Source organism: Frankliniella occidentalis, unplaced genomic scaffold, assembly GCF_000697945.3.
Source record: "Frankliniella occidentalis isolate FOCC.00 unplaced genomic scaffold, Focc_3.1 Scaffold124, whole genome shotgun sequence".
NCBI lineage: Eukaryota > Metazoa > Arthropoda > Insecta > Thysanoptera > Thripidae > Frankliniella > Frankliniella occidentalis.
In genome coordinates, this window is record NW_026267251.1 from 80,709 (window position 1) to 99,729 (window position 19,021).

The window sequence follows — 19,021 nt, forward strand, 5'->3', positions numbered from 1 at the left end:
TGAACCAAAATTAAGCTATGATTCATTTTCTTTGCTTCGAAATTTTGTTGCTAATAAATTTTTGTATTGATTGTGGTTTTTAATTTTAATCAAAGTCTGCATGAAATTGTTCTTCAGGTGGTAAACATGATACCATTTAGGCGCGAATAGCCCCCTTCCTCTATATCGTCTCGTCGTCGTTCGTTGTTGTCGTGTCGTCAGATATCCGTTCTGTCATCTAATGTTTAATGTTTGCCACTTTACATTCACCCCTAATCATGGTTAAGAGGGCTTGCCCGTTCGCAGATGACATGAACCCTCAAGTAAAGATTCATGTTCGTCAGAAAGAAATTGCTGCCGGTGTCATGAGTGATCAGCATATGAAGCTTGTTTTCGGTAAGTTCTCTCATAACCTTAGTCTATTGGGCATCTTGAAATTAGGCCCAAGAAAAAGGTTTCTGCCCTGTTCCGTTAGATTGATGTTATTTCGTTTCCATTTCTCTACATGCACATGCACTGCCTTGTGTCTCTAATTTTCTATGTCTTCCATTATCCATTTTCTGACAGACAAGACTAAAGATCTCCTCTTTCTTGGAGCAAAGAAGTCCTTAACGACTCCTCCAGCTGAGTCAGTTCTAGGAAGTCCCAAAGTGAATAATACATCACTGTCAACCAATTCTAGTCAAGGTTCATCAATGAAACAGATGCAACTGACACTTCAAGGACACCTGCACTCATCTTCTGTTGATCAGGTATGATTAATTCTGTTAAGTATCCTGTAGCTATGATGCGGGCGTGCACATATTCAATATGAGAAATGTTTCATCAATCACCTAGCATCACCAAAATATAATAACTTATTCCTCTCTACCCAGTTAGCTGTTAAATACTTCACCAGATCAAGTGTTTTTAAATATCTCATCACCTTTAACTTTTGATTGTAGGTGGTTCCTCTTCAAATGAATGTTCCCTGTTCCAAATGCTCTTTGTGGAACCCTTCAGACATGCAGAGCTGCTCTTTCTGTGATTCATCTTTATGCTCATCATGTGCTCAAACCTGTTCCAAATGCCGGGATCTTTTTTGTGCTTCGTGTTCGTTTGATGTGTGAGTATGTCTTGGAATACTTACCTTGTGTTTTAATGTTGGTTTGTTTTTTGTTTAATTCAGAGATTCTTTTGATTTTTTTTGTAGGTATGATCTCTCTAATGGTTATATCTGCAGGAATTGTTGTTAAATTTTTTAAATCATATTTTTATGTAAGGTATCAATCTATCTCTTAAAAGACTTGTCAAGAGATAACTGTAAAAATATTACTGTAACATTATCATTGTTGTCCCCTACACACTATATTTTTCATTTATTTTATTTTATACCATATACTTTAATGTAAACTGCTGTAAGTTAGTCAACTTGAGATTTGTAAAACTTATAAGTAATCTCGAGGTTTTTTTGTTTGAGCAATAAATGTCTAAAATCTTAACTTTACTTTTTTCATTATCATAGCTTTACCTCTCATCTAAGTAGTACAGAACACAGAATTTTTTCACATCTTGAGTGCGGCATGACCCGCAGACCCACCATGGTTTATAATAACATGGGATTGCCTCTGCCACACCTGACGTGTTAAATTGTTTATCTTGCAGATAAACTACTTAGACTCTTGGTAGCTTGAGAAGCATGTGATTCACGTGATAAGGTGGATGACTCGGCCAGTTTTTTGGAAGATCTCAGACTGCCTTTACCACTTCCATGCTGACTACTCGAAATTTTCAGCCTGCAATGAACATGGACAGTCGCATCACATTTATGGCAGGTAACACAACGTGACTCCACCGCCCCTTTCGGCCTTTTCCCTCTCACCCCTTCGTGGACGACGGTGCCCGCGTTTCGCTTGCGACGCGGGTGCCGTTGGCTGCACTTCCCCCGACGCTGACGCTTCCACTCTGGCTTCTCTCCTGTTGGCTCAGACCACTGAAGCCGCCCGTAGAGCCGATCCCTGAGAAGGACAAGGAACCCCCTGCGGAGGTGGCGGCGTCACTTCCCAGGACGCCGTCGGCCCCGCTGGGCACTGCGATGCTGCTGCGCTGGCCGCGGGGAAGGCCCTGAGCGCGCACCCACTGCGCCCCCAACACCTCGGTCGTCGTGGCCAGGCGCAGGCGGTGCTCGGCCTCCCGCTCCTGTCGGACAAGGCCGCAATGGTTTCGGAGTGGATGTGCTGCGATGGGACGGGGCGGGGTATGGTCACCCATGGTCACCCACCTGCAGCATGTCCCGCAGCGGCAGGGGCTGGCGCAGGGCGGCGTTGTTGGCGGCCAGCGCCCGCTCCAGGGCTGTCTGGTCGGCGAGGCTCGCGCCGCACATGCGCAGGTCCAGCTGCAGCACGCGGGGGTTGGCCTGCAGCGCGCACACCACCCTGCCGCACGCCTCCTGCCCAGCAGAGTCAGAGAGCAGCCTGAGACGTAGGCAACGCCAGCGGTACGCAAGTGTCGATTGGGTTGCCTACCCCAGGCGCGCGAGCGTCAGGAAAGAGACACAGTACGGGGAGTGGGTGGGTGTCACGTATGTAAAACTACCTGCGGCGCGTGGCGTGAAGGATGAAAAGGTCCAGGCGCTGGGGGAGGGCTTGTGTATCTGGGGCGGTCGATCACAGGGGATACTTCTAGGGAAAGTAAGGGGGCATCCGTCTCATTTACACGTCCACGGCGGCAGAACTTGCGCGGTCCACGTCGTCGTCACCTACCTGTCCGAGGTGGTTGTTGGCGAGGCTGAGGCTGCTGAGGGCGCGGTTGTTGGCGAGGAGCAGCGCGACGGCCCTGCCCGCCGCGGCGCCCAGCCTGCACGCCGACAGCCCCAGCGCCTGCAGCCGCTCGGGACAGCCCTCCCAGCGCTCGGCCGCCTTGGCCGCGGCCTCCCTGCGGCGTCGCTCCTCCTCGGCGCGGGCCTCCTCCGCCTGCGCCTCCTCGCGGTGGACGTGGTGGGCCTCGGTCACGATGGAGGCGAGCAGCGCTGAGGGCCGGCGCGCCTGCTCCTCCGGCTCCACCTCCCAGTCGAAGTACTCCTGCTCCGGCTCGGCCGCCGTGACGGGCGCCGGGGAGGACACCAGCTCGCCGGCGATGGCGCGCTGCACTAGGCCGCGGAAGATGGTGATGCCCTCGTGCGAGGGCTCCTCCTCGGTGGCCGCCTTCCGCAGACGCTCCTTCTCCTCGGCCGCCATGATCTCGCGCACGTGCTCGTCCTCCGCCGGGTCGCGCAGCGGCAGCCGCTGGTCGCGCGGCACCGCCGCCATCAGGATGTTGTGGCCGCCCACGTCGCCGATGGAGTTGAGGCTCACGTCCAGTTCTGCCAGCGGCGGGCACGTCTTGTGCAGCAGGGACTTGGCGAGGTGCGTCGCGCCCCGAGCACCTGGACCAACGACAGAGAGCTGCGTGAGGAGCCCCGGCACCACGCCCCGTGTGACCCCGAGGTGGCGTAGCCTACCGAACTTGTTGTTGGCCACACGCAGCACCCGCAGCGAAGCCTGGTCCAGGAGGAAGGCCGCGACCACCTGCATCCCCTTGTCGCCCAGGTAGCAGTGGCTGAGGTCCAGCTCGGCAAGGGTGGTGCTGCCGTGCATCGGCTCCAGCAGCCCGGCCAGCTTCTCCAGGTGCAGCTGGCTGCGGCGCACCCTGCGTCCACAAAACAATTACACGCTGCAGCAGGCCGCCGCGGTGTTTCGCGCTCCGCGATGTTGAACGTCAGCAGCTCTTGTTCGCGCGCGCGCCCGACGGCAGGGCGCTGCAGAGTGTTCTGATGAGGGCAGCGTTCCTCGGCGCACGCACCACTGACCTACACTCTCACCTGAGTCGGCGAAAGACGGGCAGTGTGCTCAGAGTCTTGCCCAGGGCCTGACAGCTCGCCACTTTGATTGGGTTCGGCGGCTCGGAGAGGTTCTTCTCGAAGTCGTGCATGCCGAACATGACGTCCAGCTCCTGCAAAAGGGAAGGCCGCGTCACTCCCACCACTCGGCGCGCGTCGCTACGCAGCAGACGGCGCACCGCGAGGTAAGTTCCAGTGTGGGCGGTGCGGGGCGGTACTCCCCCCCCCCCCTCACCTCCAGGTTGACAAGGCAACCAAAGACGTTGCAGAGGTCCTCCTTGAGCGCGTCCAGCTCCGAGTCGAACATGTGCAGCTCCCTGCGCTCGTAGGTGACGTCCGGCGTCCAGCCGCCGTGCAGGGCGAGATGGGGCGCGGAGAAGTCCGAGGCCGCGGGGTGGCCGGCGGTGTGCAGCAGCTGGTCGAGCCGCACCCGGCGCACGTGAGGGCCCGCCAGCCTGGCCAGCCGCAGGGCTTCGTCCAGCATGGGCGGCAGCGCGGCCTCCAGCTCGTGCTGCAGGCGCCGCTCCAGCACCAGGCGCCGCCACGAGCCGCCGTGCTCGCCCACCACGTTGTTTGTCTGGGAAGCACGGTATCAGTCAGAGCAGGTCCTGGTGCTGATGCTGATAGTTGTCGGGGAGTCACGCGTCGTTTCACTCACTGAGGGCCAGGTATGGGTAGCCAGCCGCCTCCAGAACTCCCCATCAGGCACTAAAGGGACACTGATTTCCAGCGGTACGGTGGTCGGCAGCGTTTCCAGCAGGCGATGGAAATCCTCAATGGGCAGGGTGTTCAGCGCCGTGCGGCCTGTAAAGGGGTGCAGATGCAGTCCTGGACGTGAAACCCAGCAGAGACAGTCATTGTGGTAGGGCACTCACTGCTGAAGTTCTGCACCAACGCCTGGACAGCGAGGTGCTTGAGAGTCGGCGCGTTGTTCTTGTCCCAGGCTACACTCTCAGTCTTGAGGCGCCGGCGGAACTCCCCGGCGAGCCGCCGCACCTCCCTGGAGCAGTCATACGTGCGGAGGGTCTCTCGCGGGACCGTGTAGGGCACGCGCATGGTGCTCGAGAAGTGCCGGGGATGGCGGTGTGCGTGAATGTGCAATGTGCAGGGAGAGTAAACCACGGCCCCACAGGTTGCCATGGGAACACGGCGTGACCCCTGACCCCCTCCTTCCCACAGTGTACAATTACAGTTAGGGACAACTGGTTGCTGTACTTTGGTCCTCACTCGAGGTATAAGGCATTAGATTCGCATAAGAAAAGAATGTGCATGGGACGGTCACATTAGGGGCAAACTTCGAGAATGCGTGAAGCGGCGGGAATATTGGGTCCTCGGGATCGCCCCATCCCTTCATCCCTTCCCTTTTACTTCCCTCCCTTCGCAACCACCCCCAGTTGCCGGCGGCGCGGCGGCGCGCGGGCGCGGTTGCTTCGGGTCGTGATGTTCGGGCGGTTCGGGCCCTCGGGCGCCCTTCGGGTCGCTTCGGGCCCGTGACGCGGCGCACCAGTTGCAGTTGGCGGGTTTTACGGACGACGAGCACCCGGGCCGGCGGGCGGGATTTGTACCCTCTTGACGCGGCAAACTACTAACAAAACGAGTAAATTTCAAGATTTCGGCATGTTTTGAAGCCCGTTGGTGAGTTGGCTTGTGTCCGCCGTTTTGTGCTTTACGGAATAATCGGAAACCAAGTGAAAGAGGAAAGTTTCTTAATGTTTGTTTCGTGTATACGTGATGATAGATAAGGTTATGGTTATCACTGTAAACACAGCAAACAAAGTACATTGGCTTTTACCGTCTAGCCTCAGCCTTTTTGCCAGTTTCACCTCCCTTAGTTCTTTAGGTACAGCTAGTTTTAAACGAGTGTTGTTCTTTGTGGTCTTAATGGTGCAAATATTTTATATAGTTTTGTACTAGTTGCATTTAACATCTTTGAACATCTGACCTCTTTTTGTCACTACTCATGCCTTGTCAATACAATATTTTTTACATTTATTTTAGTGGGTGATTACCATATATTTGACACCCATATTGTTGACATAAAACGTCAAATAGATGTAGCAATTTATTTAATAAACCTTTGTTTCTTCCTTGGTCAGAAGACGCAGAAGGCTACCGCTACATTGCCCTGAAAGTCTGAAGAGAACATATACAATGGAAGTTTTAACATCTTATCCACATCACCAACTTGGTGCCAACTTAAATGCGGATATGGCCTCCCAAAATCTGTATGGAGGAGAATCCTCTCAGGCTTGTGGAAATGAGGTCTCTCTGAAGCATTCTACTGCATACTCTCGTAATGATGGTTTGGTTCTGGAACACGGTGGAGCCAGTGACGGAGGTATCAAAGTTGAGAAAGATAGTGATACTGCTGAGGGATCTCATCCAGCCAATACAAGCAGAAGCACAAAGAAACTTAGTAAGTTTCTAATATATTTATTGACTGAATCTTCCAGGGAGGTTTTGTTTTCAAGTATTTTGTAATCAATATTGTTACTTTCAACAACCTTTCAGAGGAACAAGCACAGATTGATTACCTACTTAGTAGCATTCCTGTAATAGAACAGTTTTTCAAGGTGCATGGAAAGATTGGGGAAGGCACATTCAGTTCTGTGTTTGCAGCAAGTTTAAAGGATGTTCCTCAAAATAGTTCACTGTTTGGTCGTCAATATGCTATCAAACATTTAATCCCAACAACTCATCCCACAAGAGCTGAACGGGAACTTAAATGCTTACAAGATATTGGGTAAGAATTAGTAACATTTTCAGTATGATGGAAAATGACTTACTTCAAACCCTAAGGAAATTGCATCAACATTTCTTAAATGTGTGTTTGTTTTTTGTTTTTTTACAGTGGGACTGACAATGTTGTTGGAGTACATTTTTGTATGCGATTTAATGATAGTATAGCATTTATAATGCCGTATTTGCCACATAAAAGATTTCATGTAAGTGTTTTACTGACAACTAATGCTAGCTTTAATAATTGTAAACTTATAATTTGATTTTTTTTCTTCAACAGGAATATGTTATGGACATGGGTGTTGCAGAAACTAGGAACTACATGAAACAACTCTTGCTTGCTTTGCGTCGGGTTCATTCATTCAATATCATTCACCGAGATGTCAAACCCAGCAACTTCCTGTATGATAGGGAAAACAAGCAGTAAGGCATTTTACTTAGACAACAGTTGTTTCTTTTCCTCTGTGTGCATTCTACTATTTACTTTTTCCCATCTAGATTTCTCCTTGTAGACTTTGGTCTGTCTCAGCCTGTTGAAGAGACTTCTAAAATCTCCTCCAGCCCTCGACCCGTTGAAGAGACACGTAAAAGAAAGCGAGAGAAAGAACCTCTTGATGTGAGTACATTATTATTTGAGCCCCAGTAAGATCTACTTCTTGTTTGTTTTTTTAAAAATGATTACCGGTGCCTCTCATTTTGTGTCCAGATCTCAAAAGATGGCTTGTATGGAGTGCATGAAAACCCAGCCAAAAGACCTGCATTAGCTCTAAACAATTCTACAAATATCATTAAGACTCCTGAGAAAAACCGCAGAGATGTAGTTGCTACGAAGTCTGTCCCACAATTTGTTTCCAGCAGGGCTAAAAGGCTTCAAAATATTACAAACTGTTCAACCGCCCAGAGAACATCAACTGTTGGGATGAGCACAATTAACACAAAGTCTCCTGCTAAAGATATTCGTGATCCACCCCAAGGAAGAAAGACTCCTCGGAAAAATAAAAAAAATGATGAAAATATTTCTCCCTTAAAATATGCAGAAATGGAGCTGAAAAGAGATATACCTCCATTCAGTACCACTAATACGTTTCAAGCTGAACTTGAAAAAATGCAAGCAAATGAACGGCAAGCATTGGATTTACGGAAAAACAAGGTTAAATCAGACTCAAGGCCGTCTAGCTCCATCTTTAAGTCTGGTCAAAAGAGCTCTCTCCAGAGGAAAATTACTTTTGATGATGTACCAGACGATAAAAGGTCTGCCACTTTATCATCGCGTATGCCTTTGATGCACCCCTCAAACCATACAGCAAGATGTTCACCAAGCTCAGTGCCTGTTGGTGGACTTTCCCGTCTTCCTGATCCTCTTACTCTGTCACCTGTGGACCAGAATGGTATGGGCAAAGAATTTCGTACTCTGGCTCCAGGGAATGTCAAAGATGATGTTCCTGGGTCTAGTATTGTAAGGGTTCAGAACTCTCAGGTGAGTTTCAAAGAAAGGAGGAGCTTGAGATATTGTAGGGTGATATGTTTTTTCTCTATCCAGAAATATGATTTTCAGGTAAAATCGCAACAAATGAGTCCAGTCACACCGAGTGAGACTCGAACTCTCAAAGCACCTCAAGCACATCATGGTGATAAAAAAAGCGACAAAGATCATAAAGTAATTTTTGCAAAACCTCAAGTTCCTTGTGCTACTGGATCTCTTTATCGCCCAAGTACCCCATCATCTCCACTTTGCAATTGTGTGGGTCGGCTTCAAGTGTGCTCAAAATGTTTATCTAAAAAGCCTCACAATGCTCCTCGGGCTGGTACTCCTGGGTTCAGACCCCCAGAAGTTTTACTTCGCAGCCAACTTCAAACTACAGGTTATTATTGTGAAACTATATTGTCAACTCACAGTTTTTTAGTAGCACATCCAAACTAATATTTATTTCTCCATTTATCAGCTGTTGACATGTGGGCTGTAGGAGTCATATTGTTGTGCATTCTGAGTGGATGCTATCCCTTTTTCCGGTCTCCAGATGACTTGACAGCATTAGCTGAAATCATGACCATTTTTGGAACTGAAAAAATAAAGGAAACTGCCAAGCGATTAGGTTAGTGAATTTTCAATGTTGTGTCTTATGCCTTAATGTTTTTCTTCAGGATTGTTTTTAGTTTTATTTTTTTTATTTTGTTGCAGCACGAATGGTTGTATGCAGCCAGCCTACTCAACCTCTTGACCTGAAAAAACTGTGCACTCGTATGAGGCAAAGAAGAAAAGAGAAAAGCAGTCCTGTATCATCTGCCAGTTCCACCTCAGTAGAAAAGTAATATACGATATATCTATCTGATCTGTCTTAAACAGTTTTGATTCATTGCATTCTAACAGTTTTTATTTAACTTGACAGGTGTCAAAACTGCTGTCAGCCCCTTGGAAACCCTGACAGTTGTGTTTGTTTAAAAGAAGAGTCAAATGCTCTACTGATCAACTCCAAGGATGTCAATAATAAGGAAACATCTGATGACATCTTTCCTGATTCAGCTTATCATCTTTTAGCACGTCTTTTGGATCTAGATGCAAATACTCGCATTACTGCAGCACAAGCCCTAGAACATCCATTTGTAACAGGATTCTTGGGTGAGGCCAATCTTATGGAATCAAACATTATCTGAGCTGTATTTTCTAACTTGTGGTTGTGCACTACTGTAGCATATCATTTTGAAAATATGAAATATTGAATTTCTTTTAGTGCATGTTAAGTCTATTTTAGACTTTTTCTATCTAAATGTTCAGGACCTCTAACAGGGTGGCTGGTAACTTTTGCGGAGAAGGTGCAAAGACTGAAGCTGCACTTGTAGAAATAAATTTGCTGGGGTAGTTTGTTGATCTCTTATTGTGATACTTTTAAGTCAGTGGTTAATTGGAATTTATTGTATTAAATTTAAGGTACAAGGTACTTAAGTATCTATTGTCCAAATCATATTTACTTCTGTTTGAACTGAAGTTTTTAGCTCATATGTTTTCTTCATTGTGCTCTAAGAGCATTTTACTTGACATTGTTTGTCTTTTAAATATCCTCACATATTTAAGTATTTGAATTAAAAGAAAATCAAATATAAAAGGAAAAATAAATAAATAAAACCAAAAACATGTACTTAGTAGACACAAAGGTCAAGATAATTTATCTCCGTGTCCATTGTGTTTTTCAAAAAGTAATGAACAAGATATCCTGATTCATTTAGTGAATGTCAAGTAGGTATTGTGTAGAATTTTATGTGATAAGTAAGTGTACTTAGTACTAATATCATTTGCTGTTCCCCTTTACATTTTATTTAAGTGATTTTAATTGTATTTTACTGTACTTTTTGTTCTTGATGTGTAACTGCTATGTAGATGTCAAATGAAAAATAAATAAAGATGAATGTAATGCGCAGCTCATTCTTGACATCCCTGCCATAAAGAGTTAATCATCTGTTCATAACATTGTTCATATTATCTTATGTACAGTTCTGTGCTGTTGTCTCTTATCAAAGTGCATTCAGGAAGACGGGCCTCAAGGTTCCCTTATCACTGCAAATGTCAGGGCTCAAAAGACTTTGTGATACCGCGGGGGCGACAATCTTACTGGTGTGGCCTAGTGCACTTTGCTGCTACACGACCTGTAACTCGAGTACGTCCGCGAGGCCATACTTCCACGAGGACCATAGCGCTTATTTCTTGTCCTCGGTGGAGACAGGGGAATTCCCTAAGTGTACCTTACTGAAGACATGCCCGCTGTTAATATACCCGCACCCAGTCGTGTCTAATGTACTGGTGTACTATCCGTTGAGGTCCTGGACACTTAGTCTGACACGACTAGGCAGCCGAATATGACGTCGCAATAACTGCCGCGCTCGACAAAGCGGCGCGCTATCGACAAACGTGAGCGAACGATCGTCATCAGAGGCCAGCAGCAGGATACCTGGATACACGCCATACACGGAACACGGCAGGCGAGTTACGTAAACGCTTCTGCCGGCGCGGCATGAGTGTCAAAGTCAAAGGATAATCAGAGAGGAGATCCTCGTGTGAAGTGTAAGTGACAGAGGTAGGAATTGTTGTTTGTTTTTGATTATAACCGTGAGCTAGATATTGAGCCCAAGCTTGTAAGAGACAAGCATCATGAAACTGGCAGCAATATTTAAAAAGTTGAGGGTGGCTATGTATGTTCCATTGAAAGTCCTTGAAAGACAAATCGCTTTCAGAGAGATCTATTGTTATTGTGTACAGTGTGTGGACTAGGGACGATACCTTGCACGCCATGGGACAAACTTCCCCATATTTTTGACTCCAGTATTCACATTGCCGTGGATAGCAACAACAGTGATCTATAATCATATTGTAACTGTCTAATTTCTAACCTTCTTTTAGAACCTTTTGACAACTAAAAGCAATTTCTTCTTCATTCTTAAGTTGTGTTCGTTAACCTAACCTAAACTATGGTCTGCTTTGTCAAGTAACGTGTCGTCTGCTGCGCAGACGTAAACGTACGTAAATAAACACACCTTGCCTCCATAACAAAGAAAACAGAAAGAGTTGAGTCACAGAGAAAAGTTTGTGAGTGAAAAAGATGGAAAGTAGTGAAAGGGTGCAGATACATTTTCAAAACTAACCAGATGAGTTCAGAGTAAGTTAGCTCATTAGCAAATTCTGACATAACATAAAATTGAGGTATTAACCTTTCGTGAAAGACATTTTGAATTGTGACATGCGTGAAAATGGCACGGCTAGATTCTCCATTGCATATTATTCTGTATTTAAAAAATGTATAAATTTTAACTAATGTACTGTCCAAACATTAATGCATTCATTACAAATCGTGTATTTAAGAGTTATGCTACTGAGTGATGCTACTTTCATTTTGCAAGAAATTAAAATTTAATTTCAGGTATAGTTCTTCAAAATGGATTCATCTCCTGTATTATCAGAAGATCCCACAGACTACAATTTCCGTGATGGACAACCACAAGACCAATCAAAACCTGTGATGCGTCGGAAACGTTTCCTTGGATTAACTGTAGAGCCAGCAATATTTCTAGCAATGATGGGATCAAATATGTCAGGTATCCAATAGAAAATTTCAGCATGTTTGAGCTCCTGTTATGACTAAGTAAAATGTTATCTGATTTATTGTACTTTTGTTACAGGAATTCTTTTAACAAATTTGTTAATGATTAAAACTTGTGAATATATGAAGCTACCTATCAATTGCACTGAAATGGAATCACAGTCAGGGGGCCCTTATGAAAAGCAGATACAGCCATACGTTGCCACCATAGGAATGTACAAGTTAATATTTGAAACAGTGCCACCAGCTGTCATGTCATTTTTCATAGGCTCATGGAGTGATACCTACGGTCGAAAACCACTGATGTTAGCACCACTAATCGGTACTGCTTTCTCAGCCCACTTTTACACTTGAATAAATTCATAGTTCACCAATTAATTTCCCCTCTCTTGCAGGATATTGTTTCAACTTCCTACTTCTCATTCTTTTTACTTGGTTCAACCTAGCACCAATGTATGTCATCCTAACAAGTACTCCTCTTGTCATATTTGGTAGTTCAATGATATTTTTTACTGGGGCATTTTGTTATATCACTGATGTGTCTCCGAAAGAAGACTTGTCGTTTAGGTAAATACAGCTTAAGAGTAACCAGTAATCGTGAATTTTAAAATCTGTTGATTTAAAAAGAGTTTCAACTAAGTCTTGTTTTCTTTTCAGACTGGCATTAGCAGAAGGTATGTTGTACTTGGGTATTTTATGTGGGAACACAGCAGCACCGTATCTATTTAGCTTGTTTCCATCTCATGGATATGAAGCAGTATTTGGCATAAGCCTTGGGATGTGTGTGTGTGCCTTTCTGTGCGTCCTGTTCTTCACACCAGAGAGTATCAAAAATGTGGAGGTACTGACAGTAGTATTACTGATGACATAAATGTATAGTGTGCAGAGTACAAAAAAATTGAATCTTAATTAATTTGCAGGCAAGTCTTGGCCAGCGACTGAAGGCTCTATTTGATTACAAACAAGTTGCTGATCTGTTTCGTGTCTGCTTTGGACATCATGAAGGTTATTCTAGACCAATACGTTTAATCATTGTAGCAGTCTCAATGTTGAGTTTACTGGCAATGGAAGGTGAAAGGAACATAACCATCACTTAAAGTAAAACTGATATTAGGAAGTAAGCATGCTAATTTTAAAATTCTGTTTTTTTTTTTTTTTTTTTTTTTTTCATTCTCTTTAGGAACCTTATCCACTGCTTTTCTATTTGCTCGCAACAAATTTTCATGGGATGTGAAACAGTTCTCAATTTATGTTGATGCTGCATTGTTAATAAATATAGTTGGTGTGCTGTTGGGCACCGTAATTTTTAGCAAGTGGGCAAAACTTCCTAATGAACCTCTTTCCTGCTTTGGATACTTTCTGAAATGCTGTGGTTATTTGATTGGAGGTCTTGGAAATGCTGGCTGGTAAGAGAATTTCATCTGATTCATGCAGTGTCTTTGATAACTAAATTACTTAATTACCTATATTAAACCATAATCTATGTAATTTAAGGTATCTCTACTTAAGCTCGGCTGTTGGTGGTTTTGGTGGAATGACCAGCCCACTAAATCGTGCTATAATGGCAGACACTATCCCCAAAAAAGACATTGGTATATTTTTTGGACCATGAGACCCTTAATTAGGTTCACATCAATTTGATCTGTAACTTATTGTCTTTAAAATTTTATTTTCACAGGAAAGCTTTTTGCTATTGTATCAGCATTTGTTACAGCTATACCTATTGTAGCAGCGCTGTCATACACATTTTTATACAATAACACAATGAGCACATTCCCAGGAGCAGTCTACCTGTTTTCTGCCGCTTTATCAGCTGTTTCTTGCGTTGCACTTGGGTAAGTAACAAATTGTTTTAAAAAAAAATCAAGACATTAGAAAATAGGCTCTAATAATATTTTTTTCTGTGGCAGTGTGGTGGTTATCATGCGCAAATTCTACAACCCACATGCATATACGCTAGCTGAAGAAAATGATAATCATGACAATATTTAACTAGAAATGATAGTGATTGAGTGAGAGGAGGTTAGATGTTCCTTACAAACACAAATATCAACATGACTGAAGAGAGTCACCCACGCTCAGATACTGGGTTTAGGTAAATTTAGCAATCTAGAAGAAATGTACCATTATCATTCAATTGCAAGATTTGCTTATGGAATGATATGTTGTGTGTAAAGCAGTATTAAGACAGAGTAACTCCAGGATGATTGGTTCCTCGTATGTGATGTGATTAACTTAAAGCTGTGATTAGTTTAACTACTTAGAGATGTTGCTAATATCATGCTAGAACCCTTGTTACACTTGACTTTGTAATGTTATGTACCGTTTCATAATCAATGTGATTTTTGCTATTTTTTTAATATTTATGTGATCAGACCAAAACTTAATTTTAGACTGTGACAAAAAAAAAGTCACAATGCACGATCATTGATTTTGATTTTCCAGTGAAATAGCATTGATGCTATGTTGTGCTTTACCGTTCTACACTATATTTTATAAATCAACAGTTTTATAACTTAATACTTAAGTCTCTTTTTTTTTATTGTGAAAAATATACATCAAAAAACAATTGAATTGTTTAGAAGATATGTCCCTTTCAAATATATTGAATACATTGCTCACATTGCTCTTTATACATGATTAATAAAATAAAATCTGTTCTGTAAAAAAAACTCCCTAAATATTGTGCTAAATATATGGCAAAGAAAGAAACCCTTGTGTCAAAACTTTTTGTTTAAAAATTGATGATTGTGCGACACTTTACTAACACACATGTAAACTCATAGTCTGTAGAATTTTTGGACAAATATACTGCTGGGAATTAAATAAGGACTAGAATTTATCATTACATTTTAAGCTTACGTTTATAGAAGGGATTCACTGGGCTGCTGTAGGGACTTGGTTTAAGGGCACTCCGCTTTGGTTCTTTGTTGGCATCATAAGGAATTTCAGGGTTCTCTCTCAGAGTTCTGAAATACTCTGATGTTGCTGCATGAACAAAACAAAAACACATGGTGAATGTCTTTCATTACATATAGAAACCACGCACGCAGAAAAAGAATTCTATATACCTTGCGCAGTATTTTTTTGCAGCACAAAATTCACTTTTTTACTGCTGCTTCCAGGTGTTTTTGAACTAGATCCGAGGGCAGGACTAGCAAAAGGATTCTAAACAGAGAAAGGAACAACAGATAATTGATGATAATCATCTTGGATATCATGACCATATTAATACAGAGCTAAGATAAAATGCAAACCTTCACTTTAAGACCCGAGGAGTTTGGTGTTGTTAGAGATTCATTGGCAGCAGAAAGTCTTTTCTTTTGAGCTACAATTTTTTCTCTGGGAATAAATATCTCATACTCCCCATCTTGCAAAGGCTCATCCCAGCCCAAACTTTTTCTTTTCTTCAGTTTTTTTCCATGATCAGATTTGGATGAAGAGGGACTAACCTCTGAATTTGTTTCTACTGTAACTTCTGAAGTTGATTGTAGTTTGGCATCACAAGATGCACGTCTTTTTAACTTTTTGGAGCCAACAACATGTGGTGCAAGATGTTGTAAAAGTGCACGAGTCGCTAATTCAGGTGCTACCCCGGTTGTGTCTGACACAATTGAGTTGGGGAGCTCATTACTTACAGATGGTGAAATTTCAATCTGAGCAATCTTTTCCATCTCTGCATCCACATCAGATTTTGAATCCTCATCCTTTTTCTCTAAAAGCTTTGCTTTCTTCAGATTCTTTTTAGTAGTAACCTTCACCTTTTTAGTTTTTTTCTTGCTAACTTTGGAATTCAATTCATTTGAATCTTCTTTCTTCTTCTCTATACGCGCTTTCTTCTGCTCTGTATTTTTCTTAGTAATAGTTTTTTTCCTCTTTAAATCCTTTTTAAGCTTCTGGGACATTTCTTCGTCATTCTCTTTTGAATCATCATCATCATCCTCATTTTCATCATCAGAGTTTGCAAATTGTAATTGGGTTTTGAACTCGCAAAGTTCTTCTGCTGCGGTTTCTGTTAAATCTTCAATTCTTTCATCCGGTATTTCAGGTAACTCCTTTATACCAAGGGGGTAGTCACCTTCTGATAGTTTTGCAAACTTACTTATGAGATCTGAAAGAGCTTTCCTTGTTTTAACATTGGTAAATTTTTTATATCTGAATTCTTCAAGGAATTTGACAATGATTTTGGGATCAAAATTTATTAGTGGTAGTTCAACATCAATTTTTCCAGCCCGTGGATCAAGTGCAGCCTTGCCATTGATGGCATTTTGAAGTACTTCATCGTTTTCTTCATCGACAGCATCATCATCATCAATTTCATCTTCATCACGCTCCATTACATCAATATTTCCACCAGGGAAACCCAACTGTAAGTCCAAGAGTTGAACTGTCATTAAAAATGAAATCTAAAAAAGTAAAACTTTTAAGGAAAGATTACGGATATACACACCTTACTCCATGCTGCAAATTTATCCTGGAAATCTAAGCCAACAGACGATTGTTCAAGCAGCCTGATAAAAATATGCTGACGAATGTGACTTCGTATGCGACTGTCCCGAGCAGCAGCCAAATGATGAGCAAAAGGTTTGAGGACAACCAACAACACACTTTCATCCAGATCCCCACCAGAAACCTACAAATTGAAAAAAACAAGAAAAAAAAAAAACACACACAAGCAATTTTAATAAATAATACTGTTACAATTATGTTGCTTTATGAAATTATATTTATATACATATATATTTTTATACCTTTGCCAGTTCTTCTAAATAAATTTCTGTAAAATGCATGACAAGGCCTAAGGGTGGTTGAATCTTTACAAGATTTAAGTGATCAGGTAACAAAGTCATTTGAAAAACTGAAGACACTGCTTCAACTATTTCAATATTCCAATCTTCCTGTTTCATGAACACTAAACATTGCCTGAGAAACCTACGAACAAACTTTGGAGACAAAAATACAGAATTAATAAAACCTACAACAGATGATTTTCAGATTATTTATAGAAAGAATTACGATAGCATACCATCAGGAACTTATCTAAGCGATGCTGGTCAATGCCTTTCCATTCAGCAGACATAGTTATGAAGAAACCTTCAATAAATTTGATAGCAGGACCAGTGTGTTGAAAGCAATGAATCAATGAGCTTATTGTCTCAGCAAGTTCTTCCTACAAAATAATAATTAATGTCAGCAATTTTAACAACAAGTAAAGTTCTTCATGAATACACTAACGGACATACCTGAAACAATGGTTTGTCAGCCATCCACATACAATAAAATAAACCTTTCCATAATCGTTTAAAATCTCCTTTCTTCAGATCTGTGATGGAAACATAGTTTTTAAAAAATGCTAAATAGAGAGAGTTACGGACACATTATTAACTGTACTAAATATGCATGACAAATGAGGAAAATTGACAGGAACCCCCAAATATCAAGTAAGAAATAAAGAAGGAAGTATTTTTTTAAAGCTGGAAACTAGAAAACTAGGTTAAATAAATCTGTGATAATAATAGTTCAATGATGTTAAGCATTCCCAAACTATAGAACATAACCTTATCTGACAAGTTGACTTGTCGTAAATTTGATATATCATCGAACCAACTAAACAAAGAATCCAGAGAGAAAAGAAAAGTTATAATCTCATCTGGTTGAAAAAGGTGAATTTCATCTAATGACATGCATCAAACACATACCAGTGTCCCCTCTTGAGCGAGCCATAAGCCACTTGCGAAGGCGTTTCACACCTCTGTCTCTTAATTTTTTATCATTTCCAGCAAGAACTTTCGCAAATGAAATTTCTTGAGCCACAAGTAATGCTTGCTTGTCATTTTTGCCATTTTCTTCGCGCACATTTGAAGGCCCAGCGTTCCTCATCATGACCATGTTGTTGAAGAGGTTGGGTTGAAAATGTGTTGAAGATGAAGCGTGCCGTGCCGTGTCGTGCCGTGTCGGCCGGGTTGCGGAAGTGGAAGGCTATGACTTGATGGCGGGAACATACAAAGACAAGATCGTGCCGGACTAAGACTGTGGCGGTCTTCGACGCCGAAAAAACAATGCTGAAACACAATCCCCACGAAGCAACCATAGCTATCAATCATCGACCCCAAAACCATTCCCCTGACTTCAAACGTCACCAGCCGAGTTGAGTAATCTACTAAACGGTGGGGTTCGCGTCCTTGCGGGACACCCTTATCGTGTTGGTTTAGGGCCATGAGCATGGGCCGCCTGCTACTACATGTGCTCCGCGAGGGCGCCCCTCACGGGATTACAGGGGTCTGAAACCCGGAGGTGCTGAAGGTTGCTCTAGGTTATTCACAGCAGGGTGCCCATAAGCTGCTGCACCTGTGTCACTCAATGGAAGCCGGGTGCGCCCGCCCCGCGTCCCTCAAAGGCTTCTAACACCGTGACTATGGCCCTGGGCTGGGCAGTGGGCCTTATGGGCCAGACGGGCCAAGGCTGCACAAAGGCTGCCACCAGGTGTTTTTTTTTTCTTTTTTGCGGGGAAGGGAGGGGGGGGGCGACAGTTATGGGGGATGATACCAGGTGGATGATTATGATTGACCAGCGCACTTTTCTACCCCAGTGGCGCCAAACGAATTAAATGTATTTCTATGCGCAATGAAGCGCCTTTAATGCAGTGGGTGCTTCTGGGGTAGTTACACTGTACCGCACGCCAGAGTAGGGCGGGTTTGCCTATCGCACCTATCATAACGCCGTTAGGCAACCCACCCGCATGGAAGAATGCGGTTACAGCCCAAAGTGGGTACTGTACGTAGGTACGGCAAAACTAGGGAAGTGCGTGGGGTTCATTATGAATTAACAATAAACCACCTGGCATAGTCCTGTGCCAGAGGTGAAAGCACGATGGGCAATAAGCGGCAATGGGACCATGGAGGGTATTTGATGAGCCCAACGGCTGCGTGCGTGTGTGTGTGTGCGCGCGCGCGCGCGCTTGTGTGAGAGAGCAGACCACGACTAAACAGGCCAGCCGCACGTCGAGTAAACACTCAGCTTCCACACAACGCTCAGCTCGTCTCCTGATGCACCCCCCTCCCCCAACCCCTTTCTTCCCCCTTGTCCCAGAAGCGCGCGCGTCAGGCTCCGCCCCCCTCTCAGCCCCCTCCCCCTCCTCGTGCGATCGATACCACTACACTACCATCCCAACGGCATCACGGCGGAGTCTGGTCCCGGTCCGAGCAGCACGAGAGGAAATGGCCAAAAGCCCTGGCTCTGGCCCTGGCCCTGCCCGGCCTCGCGGCCTCGCCAAAGCTAGAAGGGCCGCGGCCTCCTGTTCGCACGGGAGGGCATCGTATCGTCGGCCTCGGCCACGGCCACGGTGGCCAGCAGGCCGGAC

At 44.0% G+C, this 19,021-nt stretch overlaps 5 protein-coding genes across 10 annotated transcripts; 3 read left to right on the forward strand and 2 right to left on the reverse strand.

Moving 5' to 3' along the window:
- Nucleotides 1–154: 154 nt before the first annotated feature.
- LOC113206611 (apoptosis regulatory protein Siva-like) lies at nucleotides 155–1,460 on the forward strand. The gene is made up of 4 exons (XM_026422768.2): nucleotides 155–375; nucleotides 547–731; nucleotides 924–1,084; nucleotides 1,172–1,460. Exons 1-4 carry the CDS (start codon nucleotides 228–230, stop codon nucleotides 1,212–1,214), a joined length of 537 nt encoding a protein of 178 aa, XP_026278553.1. The 5' UTR covers nucleotides 155–227; the 3' UTR covers nucleotides 1,215–1,460.
- An 88-nt stretch (nucleotides 1,461–1,548) lies between these two features.
- Nucleotides 1,549–5,180, reverse strand: LOC113206594 (uncharacterized). The gene is made up of 9 exons (XM_026422744.2): nucleotides 4,711–5,180; nucleotides 4,494–4,639; nucleotides 4,071–4,412; nucleotides 3,818–3,948; nucleotides 3,458–3,645; nucleotides 2,721–3,382; nucleotides 2,240–2,407; nucleotides 1,841–2,157; nucleotides 1,549–1,754 (listed from the first exon to the last, which is right to left on the reverse strand). The coding sequence occupies exons 1-9, from the start codon at nucleotides 4,973–4,975 to the stop codon at nucleotides 1,613–1,615; spliced, it is 2,361 nt and encodes a 786-aa protein (XP_026278529.2). The 5' UTR covers nucleotides 4,976–5,180; the 3' UTR covers nucleotides 1,549–1,612.
- On the forward strand, nucleotides 3,869–9,981 carry LOC113206581 (cell division cycle 7-related protein kinase-like). 3 transcript variants are annotated; one of them, XM_026422721.2, is made up of 11 exons: nucleotides 3,869–4,020; nucleotides 5,932–6,251; nucleotides 6,347–6,578; nucleotides 6,687–6,780; nucleotides 6,855–6,997; nucleotides 7,073–7,190; nucleotides 7,281–8,051; nucleotides 8,130–8,436; nucleotides 8,518–8,667; nucleotides 8,754–8,880; nucleotides 8,962–9,981. In XM_026422721.2, the coding sequence occupies exons 1-11, from the start codon at nucleotides 3,926–3,928 to the stop codon at nucleotides 9,224–9,226; spliced, it is 2,622 nt and encodes an 873-aa protein (XP_026278506.2). In that variant the 5' UTR covers nucleotides 3,869–3,925; the 3' UTR covers nucleotides 9,227–9,981. The 3 variants fall into 3 exon arrangements, with proteins under 3 accessions (XP_026278506.2, XP_026278502.1, XP_026278504.1); XM_026422717.2 differs by lacking the exon at nucleotides 3,869–4,020 and adding an exon at nucleotides 5,329–5,470; XM_026422719.2 differs by lacking the exon at nucleotides 3,869–4,020 and adding an exon at nucleotides 5,348–5,470 and having other exon boundaries at nucleotides 5,935–6,251.
- Nucleotides 9,982–10,173: 192 nt separating this feature from the next.
- LOC113206583 (proton-coupled folate transporter) lies at nucleotides 10,174–14,490 on the forward strand. 4 transcript variants are annotated; one of them, XM_026422725.2, is made up of 10 exons: nucleotides 10,174–10,641; nucleotides 11,482–11,656; nucleotides 11,741–11,983; nucleotides 12,057–12,228; nucleotides 12,319–12,502; nucleotides 12,582–12,732; nucleotides 12,842–13,067; nucleotides 13,156–13,253; nucleotides 13,340–13,496; nucleotides 13,572–14,490. In XM_026422725.2, exons 2-10 carry the CDS (start codon nucleotides 11,497–11,499, stop codon nucleotides 13,651–13,653), a joined length of 1,473 nt encoding a protein of 490 aa, XP_026278510.1. In that variant the 5' UTR covers nucleotides 10,174–10,641; nucleotides 11,482–11,496; the 3' UTR covers nucleotides 13,654–14,490. The 4 variants fall into 4 exon arrangements, with proteins under 4 accessions (XP_026278510.1, XP_026278509.1, XP_026278512.1 ...); XM_026422724.2 differs by having other exon boundaries at nucleotides 10,174–10,628; XM_026422727.2 differs by lacking the exon at nucleotides 10,174–10,641 and adding an exon at nucleotides 10,785–11,080 and having other exon boundaries at nucleotides 13,572–14,333.
- LOC113206582 (ribosomal RNA processing protein 1 homolog) lies at nucleotides 14,182–17,786 on the reverse strand. The gene is made up of 8 exons (XM_026422723.2): nucleotides 17,361–17,786; nucleotides 16,905–16,984; nucleotides 16,688–16,831; nucleotides 16,413–16,604; nucleotides 16,112–16,294; nucleotides 14,919–16,028; nucleotides 14,733–14,829; nucleotides 14,182–14,649 (listed from the first exon to the last, which is right to left on the reverse strand). Exons 1-8 carry the CDS (start codon nucleotides 17,548–17,550, stop codon nucleotides 14,507–14,509), a joined length of 2,139 nt encoding a protein of 712 aa, XP_026278508.1. The 5' UTR covers nucleotides 17,551–17,786; the 3' UTR covers nucleotides 14,182–14,506.
- Nucleotides 17,787–19,021: the final 1,235 nt, after the last annotated feature.

What these genes read in the sequence shown, in the direction of transcription:
- LOC113206582 (XM_026422723.2), bottom strand. Translation starts at nt 17,550, where the DNA reads ATGGTCATGATGAGGAACGCTGGGCCTTCAAATGTGCGCGAAGAAAAT. An exon ending in TCGCTCAAGAGGGGACACTG is followed by an intron (nt 16,985 to 17,360) that starts GTATGTGTTTGA and finishes TTTCCATCACAG; the next exon opens with ATCTGAAGAAAGGAGATTTT. An exon ending in CTGACAAACCATTGTTTCAG is followed by an intron (nt 16,832 to 16,904) that starts GTATGTCCGTTA and finishes ATTATTTTGTAG; the next exon opens with GAAGAACTTGCTGAGACAAT.
- LOC113206583 (XM_026422725.2), top strand. Translation starts at nt 11,497, where the DNA reads ATGGATTCATCTCCTGTATTATCAGAAGATCCCACAGACTACAATTTC. An exon ending in AAAGAAGACTTGTCGTTTAG is followed by an intron (nt 12,229 to 12,318) that starts GTAAATACAGCT and finishes TTTTCTTTTCAG; the next exon opens with ACTGGCATTAGCAGAAGGTA. An exon ending in GTTTCTTGCGTTGCACTTGG is followed by an intron (nt 13,497 to 13,571) that starts GTAAGTAACAAA and finishes TTTCTGTGGCAG; the next exon opens with TGTGGTGGTTATCATGCGCA.
- LOC113206611 (XM_026422768.2), top strand. Translation starts at nt 228, where the DNA reads ATGTTTGCCACTTTACATTCACCCCTAATCATGGTTAAGAGGGCTTGC. An exon ending in ACTCATCTTCTGTTGATCAG is followed by an intron (nt 732 to 923) that starts GTATGATTAATT and finishes TTTTGATTGTAG; the next exon opens with GTGGTTCCTCTTCAAATGAA. An exon ending in GCTTCGTGTTCGTTTGATGT is followed by an intron (nt 1,085 to 1,171) that starts GTGAGTATGTCT and finishes TTTTTTTTGTAG; the next exon opens with GTATGATCTCTCTAATGGTT.
- LOC113206594 (XM_026422744.2), bottom strand. Translation starts at nt 4,975, where the DNA reads ATGGCAACCTGTGGGGCCGTGGTTTACTCTCCCTGCACATTGCACATT. An exon ending in CTACCCATACCTGGCCCTCA is followed by an intron (nt 4,413 to 4,493) that starts GTGAGTGAAACG and finishes CGTGCTTCCCAG; the next exon opens with ACAAACAACGTGGTGGGCGA. An exon ending in TGTGGCCAACAACAAGTTCG is followed by an intron (nt 3,383 to 3,457) that starts GTAGGCTACGCC and finishes TCGTTGGTCCAG; the next exon opens with GTGCTCGGGGCGCGACGCAC.
- LOC113206581 (XM_026422721.2), top strand. Translation starts at nt 3,926, where the DNA reads ATGCCGAACATGACGTCCAGCTCCTGCAAAAGGGAAGGCCGCGTCACT. An exon ending in GAGAGAAAGAACCTCTTGAT is followed by an intron (nt 7,191 to 7,280) that starts GTGAGTACATTA and finishes TTTTGTGTCCAG; the next exon opens with ATCTCAAAAGATGGCTTGTA. An exon ending in GGAAACTGCCAAGCGATTAG is followed by an intron (nt 8,668 to 8,753) that starts GTTAGTGAATTT and finishes ATTTTGTTGCAG; the next exon opens with CACGAATGGTTGTATGCAGC.